This window comes from Microtus oregoni, unplaced genomic scaffold (genome assembly GCF_018167655.1).
Source record: "Microtus oregoni isolate MIOR12 unplaced genomic scaffold, Mior012 000012F_ref0000307, whole genome shotgun sequence".
Taxonomy (NCBI): Eukaryota; Metazoa; Chordata; class Mammalia; order Rodentia; family Cricetidae; genus Microtus; species Microtus oregoni.
Genome location: NW_024543071.1, coordinates 13,835,252 through 13,847,905, shown reverse-complemented (window position 1 = coordinate 13,847,905; position 12,654 = coordinate 13,835,252). Strand labels below are relative to the sequence as shown.

At 44.0% G+C, this 12,654-nt stretch overlaps 1 protein-coding gene across 2 annotated transcripts in view; it reads left to right on the top strand.

Moving 5' to 3' along the window:
• Nucleotides 1-66: 66 nt before the first annotated feature.
• Nucleotides 67-12,654, top strand: part of Pdcd11 (programmed cell death 11) — a 44,484-nt gene continuing 31,896 nt past the window's right edge. The window contains exons 1-9 of one of the 2 annotated variants that reach the window (XM_041661672.1): nt 67-123; nt 1,471-1,583; nt 2,525-2,656; nt 4,343-4,510; nt 5,209-5,370; nt 6,712-6,811; nt 7,274-7,455; nt 10,097-10,204; nt 12,129-12,335. In XM_041661672.1, the coding sequence (XP_041517606.1) occupies nt 1,482-1,583; nt 2,525-2,656; nt 4,343-4,510; nt 5,209-5,370; nt 6,712-6,811; nt 7,274-7,455; nt 10,097-10,204; nt 12,129-12,335 (1,161 nt within the window). In that variant the 5' untranslated portion in view covers nt 67-123; nt 1,471-1,481. Of the gene's footprint in view, nt 124-155; nt 510-1,470; nt 1,584-2,524; nt 2,657-4,342; nt 4,511-5,208; nt 5,371-6,711; nt 6,812-7,273; nt 7,456-10,096; nt 10,205-12,128; nt 12,336-12,654 lie in introns of those variants that run through there. The other variant, XM_041661671.1, reaches the window with a different exon arrangement.

The window sequence follows — 12,654 nt, the reverse complement described above, 5'->3', positions numbered from 1 at the left end:
GCTCGTGTCTGAATGGTCCTCATAACGGAAGTAGAACGGATCCTGCTGACGTCTTTAGGAGAGCGGCGTGGAGCTGTTGGCGCGGTTTCCTGCGCGTGCGATCGCTTCGAACCGGTCGGTGAGGTAGGCAGTCGCGGGAGCGGCGGGGCTGGAACCCAGGAGCTTCAGCTAGAGGGAGGAGACCTCATGGCTCCCACCTCGGCTTCCTGGCCCGGGTCTCCGGCCTTCCTGCTATGCACCTTTGAGTCGGCATGGGTGGTCTCCCCACCCATGCCCCTTTTTGCCTTAGCGGCTCTTGTAAGCCAGGCTGTCCACTTCAAGTACCCTTAGTGCCTTCTCTGCACGTGATCGCCAGGCTCTTTGGCGCCTCAGTCTCATCGGGTCTAAAATGGGAATTAAGGATTGGATTCCCAGCACAGTGGCCCTATTTCTGTGACGCATGCACCCTGCATTTCTTCTCGGTCGTCACTTCTTTCAGTCTCACGCTGTAACTGAACTTTTATCCCCAGGTATCTCAGAATAAACCAACCTGTCTTGTGTCTTCATTTATATTTTGCCCTGGTTCCCATGGTTGACCTGCTCGGTGTCTCTTCAACCCTTACACGCTGTTTCTAAAACTTGCCTTTGAGTTACTTGCTTTGACTTCGTTCTTTTCCTCTCCAGTCGGTAGAGTGAAGAATGTTGTTTTTCATTATTCTGTCGCTTCCCCCAAGTCTCTGAAGTACCAAGTAAAGACAAGCTACTTATTTTCAATTATCTTCCACGGAAGAGCCCAAGTTGATTTCCAAAATATAACTTGTTATTAAGTGGTTTACTAGAGTGTTCAGTTTTTAAAGAAGCCCTTCAAACAGTTGTTTGATAGGTAAATGACTGGTATGTTTTGGAAAATAGGCTTTTTTCAGTGTCCCCCCCCCCCACATTTTTTACTTATATTACTATTTATTATTATTAGTTATTTTTGATAACTAATTTTTGGTAATTGAGTTAAGCCTGCTTCCCAAGTGCTGACGTTAAAGGCGTGGCCCATCAGACCTGGCTTCCTACTTATTGAACATTCAGCTCAAAAGCATCTTTCTCATGAAGCTTGCCACCTTTACTGAATCTTGTCACTTTTTTGTTTATGCTTTATAATTTGATTTGCATTTTAAATTACTTACATATTGTATTTATATACACACACATGCACAGATGCACACACACCTGACATAATTACAATAATTAATATTGAATGAACATTTACTATATCGAATCCTTTCCTGGAAGATGGTACATAGTGTATAGTTCATGGTTTTGAATCATACAAAGTTGGAAAGACATGGATTAACAAGAACCTGGCATATCAACTTTATATAACATACTCTTAAATCTTGTTTAGTGCCTTGCTGGAAGGTTCTCATGCCATGAATCACATCCTTTATGAAACCTACCCCCAATGCTACTGCTCACCATTATTCTTTTTATCAACTTTAGGAGACCCAGACATGGCAAACCTGGAAGAAAACTTCCCCCGAGGGGGTACAAGAAAAAGCCACAAATCAGAGAAACCTTCCCAGCAGGCAGTTGAACAGGACAACTTATTTGAGGTAAGTGGTGTGCTGCTTTGGTGAGACCTGAAACTTGGTAGCATCTCCGGGATGACCGAGCCTCTCTGGCAGCAGTTATGTTCCAGTTTGTTTCTCTTCGATGTCACTTTTAGAAACTGAACTTGTTAAAGAGTCTCTGCCACCTCAGGCTTCTTTTTGATGCTTAGTGTTTGATGTTGAAATGCTTTTGTGACTTGTCCTTAGGGAGTCTGTGCCAGTTGATTAAGGATGGACAAAAGGGATTTGATACTAAAGTTTTGTTTTGTTTGTGGTTCTTGGGCTCGAACCTAGGACCTTGTGCATGTTAGGCAAGTTGTCTTCTCCTGAGCTCCTTTGCCCCAGTTCTAATCATTGTGCATTTATTTAAAAGGAGTCCTAGTAAGGAAAGCTTACATTAGAATTCAGTCTCATAGAGTGGTTTGTGCTCTTGATGCTGGAGAGAAGGAAAACCACCATTTAGGGGTGTGTGGTCTTAGGTCATCAGTATTATAGAATCTCTCCACATGTATTCTAGAGTAGAAGTCATTGTTCCATGCTGAGAAACTGAGCTGTAGGGGAAGGTATATGTTTTGTTGAAAGCATAAAGCTTGTTGTGGAAAAGCATTGGAGTTTTTCCTGAGCCTCAGGACTCCATTTCCACATGATACGTGGCTTCTCAAGCTAGGGAACCCCAGTGTCCACCCCGCTCACCAGAGGAAGCACGCAGGATAGAAGAGACATTGGGAAGTGAGAGGAGGCTTCTCAGACCCTGGGCAAGGAGAACGTTGACACCTGGATACTAGGCTTGGGACTGCAGCAGAAATGAAGACAATGGGGTGGGAGAGTGGAGTGGCCTGGGGGAGTAAAGTAACAGAGCAAGGTAACAGGCCCCAAACCTGTGGTGACAGCTAAGATTGCTGCGTATCATTCTTCTGCATCCGTGAATCTTTTTCCCTCTTAAGATCTCCACAGAAGAAGAATCCACTAAAAGGAAGAAGAGCCAGAAAGGGCCCATGAAAACAAAAAAACTGAAAACTGAAAAGAGAGAAGCCAAGAAATCTGTGAGAGAGAAATTTGAAATCCTCAGTGTTGAGGTTTGTAATACTTGGTCTTCTCTGTAACGTGCTCCTTGTTTAAGTTTGTGTGCTCTTCCCTCTTTTCCTTTATTCTTTGTATACATACGTGCACACAATTATGTTTTCTGTATGTGTCTGTAGAGACAAGTGCAAATTATGAGAAATGAGCTTAATTTCCTTTACTTATTAACTAATGCCGCCTGGTGTCTTTCTATTTGGTTGGTTTGGGTTTCTTTTGGAGCCTGTCCTAGAACTTGCTTTGTAGACCTGACTGACCTTGAACTCACAGAGATTTGCCTATCCGTCCTTCCGTGGTCCGTGCCCCCCCCCCCCCCCCCCCCCCAGTGCTGGAATCAAAGGTGTGTGCCACCACTGCCTGGCTCTGTTTGGGGGTTTTTTGAGGTAAGGTCTTATGCTGTCTGACCTGTCTATATAGTCAAGGACCTCCATCTCGCACGTACAGGGAGTACTGTGTATAGTCAGCCTGCCTCCCATCTGCCCCCTATCCCTACTCTCTGTCCGTGAGTTTGAGCCTCAGCATCTCATGAACCAGATGTGGTGGTATATGCTTGTAATCCTAGTACTTAGGGACCTGGGTTAGGAAGATCAGAAGCTTAAGGTCATCTGTAACTGTGAGTTCCAGGCTAGTCTGAGATGCACAAGACTCTGTCTCAAGAAGCAAATCATGAAAATGGTTAGATATGTGTGGTTTATATATGCTTGTCTTTTAGTAGAAGTTAGAACTAGAGACCGAATCTCACTATCTAACCCTTGGCTAGCCTTGAATTCATTATGCAGACCAGGCTGACCTCCTACTAATAGAGATCTTCCTGCCTCTGTCAGTTGAACACTAGGATTAAAGGTATGTCAAACCATGCCTGACCTCTGCTCATTCATTGTGTAGATGTGAAATGGCCTCAGATTAATGGTGTGGTCTTACGGTTCTTAAAATTTTATTATTCTCACCTTCATCCTCCAATATATGTTCATTTTAAAATAGGAAAATAGATTATTCTGGGGTAATTCATTAGCCTGCAGAAATTTTTTGTTTTCTATTGTGATATTTTAAGGGCGGTGGTGGCGCACGCCTTTAATCCCAGCACTTGGGAGGCAGAGGCAGGCGGATCTCTGTGAGTTCGAGGCCAGCCTGGTCTACAAGAGCTAGTTCCAGGACAGGCTCCAAAACCACAGAGAAACCCTGTCTCGAAAAAACAAAAAAAAAACAAAAACAAAAAAAAAATTGTTTAACTTGGTGATACTATACTAGAGATTTCATGTAAAAATATGAGGCTGGTGTCATGAAAATTCAAACTCCTGACAAAAGAAAGTCCCCTTTCCCCCATGTTTGAGGACTCTAGAAGCTGTGTCATAGAAGGGATAGGCACACTCCAGGCTGCCATTGCTACAGTGGTCTGTCTCCTTCCCATGCTGTCTTCTAGGTGTTCTGCATGAGGGCTGTTAGGGTATGGTAGAGTGTGCTGGCGGCTCTAGCAGTCCAGCACTGTAGCCCTGTCTGATCAAGACCTTTCCTGGCGTTCAGTGAGATAGCTAGTATGCCAGGATATATACACATGCCTGTGTTTTCCTTTTGTTTATAAAATCCCTCTAGTATTGGTGTTGGGACAAAAAGCCAAAGTCCCCCTAACTGCCGTCATTGTTGTGTGCTTTACTGTATGTAGTTACTATGTATGTTTTCCTTTCTAGTCCCTGTGTGAGGGAATGCGGATTTTGGGTTGTGTGAAAGAGGTGAATGAACTGGAACTGGTGATCAGTCTTCCCAATGGCCTCCAAGGGTTTGTGCAAGTGACTGAAATCTGTGATGCCTACACTCAGAAGCTGAACGAGCAGGTGGCCCAAGAAGAGCCTCTGGAAGTAAGGGGTGTTTGGGTGAAACTTGCCCCTGGAATTAGAATAGAAATGTTGAGAAAAGAAAATGCAGGTGCCGTGGAAACCATTGTTTTTTTTGTGTTTCATATTTATTTTGTGCGGGTGTGCACATGCCATATCACACATGGGGGTCAGAGGGACAGCCTGTGAGGTTCGGGTCTCTTTCCACCATGTGGGTTCCTGGGAGCCAACATAAGTCCTCAGGCATGTTCAGCAAGCATTCTTACCTGCTGATCCAACTTGCTGACCCAGGGGTTGTATTTTTTTAAACAATACAGGGATTTTTTTTTTAAAGATTTATTTATTTATTATATATACACTGTATTCTGCAGTTGTGAGCCACCATGTGGTTTCTGGGAATTGAACTCAGGACCTTCGGAAGAACAGGCAGTGCTCCTAACTTCTGAGTCATCTCTCCAGCCCAATACAGGGATTTTTTGACTTAGTCTAGGGAACCTAGAACACCTCTATAAGAAAATACCATTGGAGCTGAGGTCTGAAGGATGAAGGTTTCCCAGGTACAGGAAGAGGGGAGTCCAAGCAAGTCAGACTGTAGCAGGAAAGAAAGTGCTGTTAGCATAAGCAAAAGGTGGAACAGCTTAGGATGAAGGTGGGCAGCTGTGGAGAAGCTGGATTATACATGACTGTACATCTATCCGGTCTTTCTCATTACCGTTATGCAGGACCTACTCCGCTTGCCTGACCTTTTCTCACCTGGAATGTTGGTGAGATGTGTGGTGAGCAGCCTGGACATCACAGATAGGGGCAAGAAGACTGTCAAGCTTTCTGTAAACCCCAAACATGTCAACAAAGTGCTGAGTGCTGAGGCCCTGAGGCCGGGCATGGTGCGTATCTGGATGTCACAGGGAGGAGGAGCATGTCATGCTGTCTCCTGGGGGTGTGGCGTAGGCCACCTTTTACTTTCTGTTTAATGCCTGTTCAGGCAGTGGGTCTTTCTGGAGTCCGTTAGGTGCTCAGGGAACATTGAAGACTTGAACCTAATTCTGTTATTGTGGAGGGAAGAAAGAAAAGTTGAAGCTTCTTTGGTAGGCACAGTCAAGTACCTGCAGGGAGGCTTGGAGGTGGTAAAAAGGGTTTCTTGTGATGCTCTCCCCACTAGTTCTTCACAGTGTAAGTCTTTCCAGAACCCTGCCTTGGGAGATGTCAAGGACCCCTCAGTGAGTGCAAGTAAAGGTCAGACAGCAGCCAGCCTACCAGCTGTCTGAATGCCCAACTCTGGAGATACAGGTGAACTTAGGCTAGATCCTCCAAGTCCACTAGGTATAATAATGGGAGCTGCACACAAATGTTCTGGTGATTAAGGGTCAGATATATCTTGAAGTGTTTGGTTAGAAGCAGTGGGGTTTAAGGAAGGCCTATAAAGTTGAATAGGATTTAGTTCTGTTCAAAGAGAACAAAAGTAAGCCATATTGCAACAAATTGACAAGTGTCCGGGAGGCCCCCTTCCTGACAGTGCTCTTTTTGGCACTTTGTCTTGTTTAGTTCTCAGAGCAAATATAGGACGTAGTAGACAGTCTCCCCTTCTCCATTTGAGATCTCAGTGATTTCACAGAGACCAGCTAAGGCCAAAGCTGCTTACTGCTTCTTATGAAATGTATAAATTGCCGGGCAGTGGTGGCGCACGCCTTTAATCCCAGCACTCGGGAGGCAGAGGCAGGTGGATCTCTGTGAGTTCGAGACCAGCCTGGTCTACAAGAGCTAGTTCCAGGACAGGCTCCAAAACCACAGAGAAACCCTGTCTCGCAAAATCAAAAAAAAAAAAAAAATAATGTATAAGTTGTTGGCAAAATATGCTTTCTCAAGAGTTTAGAAAAAAATGAATGGAAGATAAAAGGATGGTTCTGGATTCTCTTGGTAATCCTGGCTCTGGGTGTGATTCTATAGAGCCATGGAACTCATTGCTTAATATAAAAGATTTTTCTGTCCATGTATCATTTCAAACTTGATATATAATACTCCTCACTTTCTGGAGACAAACCCTTTAAGCCCCATGAGAGAGTTGACATCTTCCCTTCTGATTTCAGGTAGGGAGCTATGATGTCAAGGTTGAGTGCCATGATTAACGAGGAGTCCATTTGTAAAGTTATGTTTGTATGGTGGTGGAGTTGGTGGGTGTCCTGTTTGCCTTTGATATGAAACTTCTAGGACTGCTTCCTTTCCCCCAGCTGCTGACAGGCACAGTGTCAAGCCTCGAAGACCATGGCTACCTAGTGGACATTGGTGTTGTTGGGACCAGAGCTTTTCTGTCACTACAGAAGAACAAAGGTGAGGGCTAGTGGAGATGGGGCTGGTACATGAGGGTGAGCGCAGACATACGGGATTGTATTTATATTTCATTGCCACTTTGATTAGAAACAGGACAGAATAGTGACCCTGCAGTCTGGTTGGCTTTGGAGAATTAATGACAGCTGATAGGGAAGATAATGCATGGAGGGTCAGAGAATGAAAAATCTCTATGGTGAGATAGACAGGCTTCAGTATGCTTTATCTCAGAGAGTCTACTGAACTTGCCTGCCACTACTGGATTATTTGGTTCACATTTCTGTGAGATAGTTGAATTCTAGAGCAGTTAGGTTGACATCCTACCCTTCTCATGGCTGATGAGCATCAGATGATCACTGGGTGGGTGGGTGGGCCATGGTACTTTACAGGTTAGCTTGGTCCCACAGTTAAGGGCCATTCTCATGAAGGTATACTCTTCTTTTGCTGCTGGGGCTGGGCTTACAGGTGCTAAGCTCAAAATTGGCCAGTACCTGACCTGTCTGGTTGAAGAGGTGAAAAGCAATGGAGGAATTGTGAGTCTCTCTGTAGAGCACTCAGAGATTTCTTCTGCCTTTGCAACTGAGGAGCAAAGCTGGAACCTGAATAACTTGCTCCCAGGACTCGTGGTCAAAGCCCAGGTGCAGAAGGTAAGCTGTTCGTTGTTATTAATGTTTGAAAAGTTTGTTCACCAGATGATGGTAGTGCACGCCTTAATCCCAGCAGAGGCAAGTGGAGCTCTGTGAGTGCAAGGCCAGCCTAGTTCTCAAGGGTTCTAGAATAGCCAGGGCTACACAGAGAAACTGGTTTCTGCTTCGAACCACCTCTCCAAAAGATTTACTTTATTGTTATGTGTGTGGGGGTGTGGGTATGTTCGTTTGTGTGGTACTTGTGAAGAGCAGAGCCATTGCATCTGCCTAGAGCTCAAGTTAAAGGAGGTTGTTAGCTGCCTGGTGTGGATTCTGGACACCACACTCTGGTCCTTGGCAGAGCAGGGCACTTTTTGACCTTTGAGCTATCTACCAAGACCCTGTAAATTATAATTTTTAATAAAATATTAATATGCTTACTAATAAAGCTGATAGGGTACCCAGTAGATCTTTCTGGTCATGGAGCACTTGGAATGTGGCCAGTGCCATATGTTGGTATGACAGTATTTTGGACAAACTATTACTCGGTTTGTTTTTTGAGACTGTAGTTCTGGCTAGTCTGGAACTACTAGTATGTAGACACCAGGCTGGCCTCAAACTCAGATCTGCTTACCTGTCCCTTCCAAGTGCTGGGTTAATTAGTGTATACTACTATGCCCAGGCTGGTCAAGCTATTATTCAACCAAATTCCATCTGGTTTTGTTTTTGTTTTGTAAAACTAAAAATTTTTCTTTTAAAATTACATTTATGAGGTTATAGAGATGGCTCAGCAGTTAAGAACATTAATTGCTATTTTAAAGAACCTGGGTTCAGTTCCCAGTGCCCATATGATGCCATCTATAACAATTGTCTGTTCCTCCAGTTCCAGGGGATCTGACCTCCCCAGGCACCAGATGCACATGCTCTACACTGGAGCCAGAGCACTCAGACATGCAGACTAAATTTAAGATATTCTTTTTAAAATTACACTGATGTAAGCACACATCATGATGCAAATGCGGACGTTGGAGGCCAGCTTGTGGGATTCAGTTCTTTCCTTCAACCATGTAGTTTGCAAGGATTAAGTTAAGGTTGCCAGGCTAGTAGCAAATGTTTTTACTGGCTCCTTGTAAAGTCACTTTTTTATAAAGTGACTTTAAAAAGTTAAGGTTACTATGTTGTGTTTTATATGAACACACGTATGTTGTTATTTGTTTATAATTGGTAGTTTTGAGACAGGGTCTCACTGTATAGATCATGCTGGCCTCAAAGTCTTAATCCTTCTGCCTTAGCTTCTCTGGGATTGGCTTTATAGTCATGGTTTTTCTTTTTCTTTCCTTCCCCCCCCCCCCCTTTTCAGTTTTTGAGATAGGGTCTCATTGTGTAGCCCTCAACTCTTATGTAGAACACACTGGCCTTGACATCTGTCTGCCTCAACCTACAGAGTGCTAAGTTTAAAGGTGTGTGCCATTACACCTGACCTTACTCATGGCATTTCTTTCTTTCTTTTGGAGATAGGGTGTCTCTGTGTAGCCCTGACTGTCTTGGTACTCAACTCTGTAGACCAGGTTAGCCTAGAACTCAGAGATCTGTCTGCCTCTGCCTTCCAAGTACTAGGATTAAAGGCCTACACCACCATGCCCAGTTGTAACCATGGTGTTTGCCGAACACTGCTGATCGAAAGTCAGATGGAACCAAATGTGGTGATGGCATCTCTGTAATCACAGCTCTTCAGAGACAGACAGATGGAGTTTGGGCCACATAGTGAATCCTGTCTCGAAACAGTTGATTAAGCTGCTCAGATGGCTCAGTGGGTAAAAACACTTGTCGTCTAGTCTGATGGCCAGAGTTCCATCCCTGCGATCCACATGATGGGGGACAGAGCCCATTCCTGCAGGCTGTCCTTTGACTCCCACTTGGGTGCTGTGCTGGTGTTAAGTGCGCTCATTCACACGCAGAATAAATAAATTAAGATAAAAAAATTAAGTTGATTTTAAAAAGTCAAGTGATATTAAAAAGCTCATAGTGAAGAACTGTGCCATCTCTCCTGATAATAGTAGCTTCTGCTGGTATCTCCTGATTTACCAGTTTGAAGCATTGTTTTCTTTCATTTGGGTGTTGGTGACTTCACTGTCACCTTGTGCCTGCATTTATTCATCTTTCTGAGAAGAAGCCTGCTAGTGGATGTGAAGTGACACCTCATGGTGATTTTGATTGGCATTGTCTCAACAGTTGAGTGATTCTCTCCATCTTCATGATGATGATGTACTCACTGGCTGTTAGTGCAGCTTCTTTGGAGAAATACCTGTTCAAAGATGCTTCACTTTTTTTTTTTTTTTTTTTTTTTTTTGGTTTTTCAAGACAGGGTTTCTCTATGGCTTTGGAGCCTGTCCTGGAACTAGCTCTGTAGACCAGGCTGGTCTCGAACTCACAGAGATCCGCCTGCCTCTGCCTCCCGAGTGCTGGGATTAAAGGCATGCGCCACCATCGCCCGGCTAGATGCTTCACTTTTTAAAATTAAGTGATTCATATTGTTAAGGGCTAGCTATAGAACAACAAATGCATAGTTGTGGGCATTGTGGGATCCAGTGTTTGCTGTGAAGAATATCTCATGTTCCTCTCCATTGAATTCTTTTTCATAACTTGTAATGTTTACTTGTAGGTAACTCAGTTTGGACTCCAGCTCAATTTCCTTACGTTCTTCACAGGCCTGGTTGACTTTATGCATCTGGAGCCCAAGAAAATTGGAGCCTATTCTTCAGCTCAAACAGTAAGAAACATCTAGCTACCTTTTCTTGATTCCTAGCTGTGTCTTTCTTTTTTTTTTGAATTTTTCGAGACAGGGTTTCTCCATAGTTTTTGGTTCCTGTCCTGGAACTAGCTCTTGTAGACCAGGCTGGCCTCGAACTCACAGAGATCCGCCTGCCTCTGCTTCCCGAGTGCTGGGATTAAAGGCATGCGCCACCACCGCCCGGCTCCTAGTTGTGCCTTAGCCAGCTGTCTGGTGTTCTATCTAGGACTTCATGTGAACCGTATGCAGTGAAATACGGGAAATGGGAAAAGGTTCTTTGGAAATGACATGGGAAAGACCATTGGCAAGACTGAGAGAAGTTACAGCTATAGAGGGTAGCTTTGCCTTTTACTTTAAAGGAAGAGTAGTTAGTATAGAACACAGTTTGTTCAAGTAGGAAAATATGCTTTAAAACAGTTATGAGGCCAGGTTTAGTGGCTCATGCCTGGATTGCAACACTCAGGAGACAAAGGCAGGATGATCACCCCAAGTTTGAGGTCAACCTGGTCAAGTTCCAGGCCAACCGGGGGGAACTCAGTTCTCTCTTTCCACCATATGGGACCTGGGGGTCAAATTCAGGCTGTCAAGATGTCAGATGCCTTTACCCACTGACATCCATTCAACCATGCATGTTGTCATCTCTGTCTTTTGGACAGTCTCTTGTAACTCAGGCTAGGCTCTGACTTTCTGTGTAGCTGCGATGCCCTTGGACATGTGATCCTGTTTCTATACCCAGAGTGTTGACATTACAAGTGTGTGCTAGCACACCTAGCTTAGATCTGATCCTAAAATACACCATAGTAGAAAGTATACTTGATTAAAACACTGTATAATCAGATTTTAGTAGTGACCCTGGTGAGTTTTCTACAGTTACCTAAATGTTTAAATTTTCTACACTGAGCCAGGTAGTGGTGGCTCTTGCTTTTAATCCCAGCACTTGAAAGCAAAGGCAGGCAGATCTCTTGAGTTCAAAGCCAGCCTGGTCTACAGAGTGAATTCCAGGACAGCCAGGACTACAGAGAAAAAACTCTGTCTCGAAAAACAAACCAAAACCAAAACTAAACAAAATTTCTACAATGAACATGGGTACTTTAGAATGTATGTTATTTAGAATTTTGTAATTCTCAGATGACTCAGTTTCACTTTTAAAATAGTATTACATTCTTATGTATCTTACAGAGAGAAATGTTTTAAGAGAAATTAGATGTTCCTCCTGATTTCAGCCGATACTGTTGACACCATAGTGACTTTTCTAGTGCTTTTTTGCTGTTGTGTTGTTTTTGTGAAATAGGGTTTCTCTGTGTAACAGTCCTAGCTGTTTTGAAACTAGCTCTTATAGACCAGGCTGACCTTGATCTCACAGAGATCCTCCTTTCTTTGCCTCCTGAGTGCTGGAATTAAAGGTGTGCGCCACCACTGCCCAGCTCTGGTGCTGTTACGTTTGTGTGAAGAAGAGTTGACACAATTCGAGTGTTCCCCCCACCCCCAGACAGGGTTTCTCTGTGTAGCCCTGGTTGTCCTAGAACTCATTCTGTAGACCAGGCTGACCTCAGATTTACAGAGATCCGCCTGTCTCTGCCTCCCTAGTGCTGGGATTAAAGGTGTGTGTTGTCACTGCCTGGATGGTTTGCATGTTTTTACTTTGTTGTTCAGGTGTATGTTGGGATGTTTCAGACAGGCCTTCACTGTGGTGGCACTGGTATGATGAATTTGGTACTGAGTTAGACACAGTTCCTCTGGGACATTTCGTTTAACTTCTCCACACACTGATTCCATGGGCTGATGTCTGTTACTCCTGAAGATTTTAGTACTACCTGATTAGCACAACTGTAGTTGATCCCTTAGGGTCTGGTCTCAGCTGTATTATGTGGGCACCTCTTGTTCACTTTGCTTTTTTGTACAGGTAAAAGCCTGCATCCTCTGCATCCATCCTCGAACTAGAGTTGTACGACTGAGCCTGCGTCCCATCTTCCTGCAGCTTGGGCGTCCACTCACCCGGATCTCTTTCCAGAAGATAGGGGCTGTCCTGGATAATGTTCCTGTTCAGGGTTTTTTTGAGAAGGCTGGGGCTACCTTCAAGCTGAAGGATGGGACCCTGGCCTATGCCCGGGTGAGGAGGCTTCTTTGTTTGGTCAAAGATCTTATCACTGGAAGGACTTTAGGGAAAATAGGTTCTTTTCTGCTTCCTTCATCCCTTGATAATCTTGTTTTTGACAGTCTCCAATGTGAAAAACTATCCCTAAAGTCAGGACAGTGACAAGTTTGTTGTTTCAGAATGCTTAGCCGCACTTGGTATGTATGGTACCTGACCAGTAGGTAGAACAGGAATGAAATAGGATCCAGACCAAGGCTTGGCAAAAACTTTTGATGTCGTTGTTAAAAAAGAAAAAAAATCTTAAAAATTTTCTGATTATTTGTATATGTGTGTC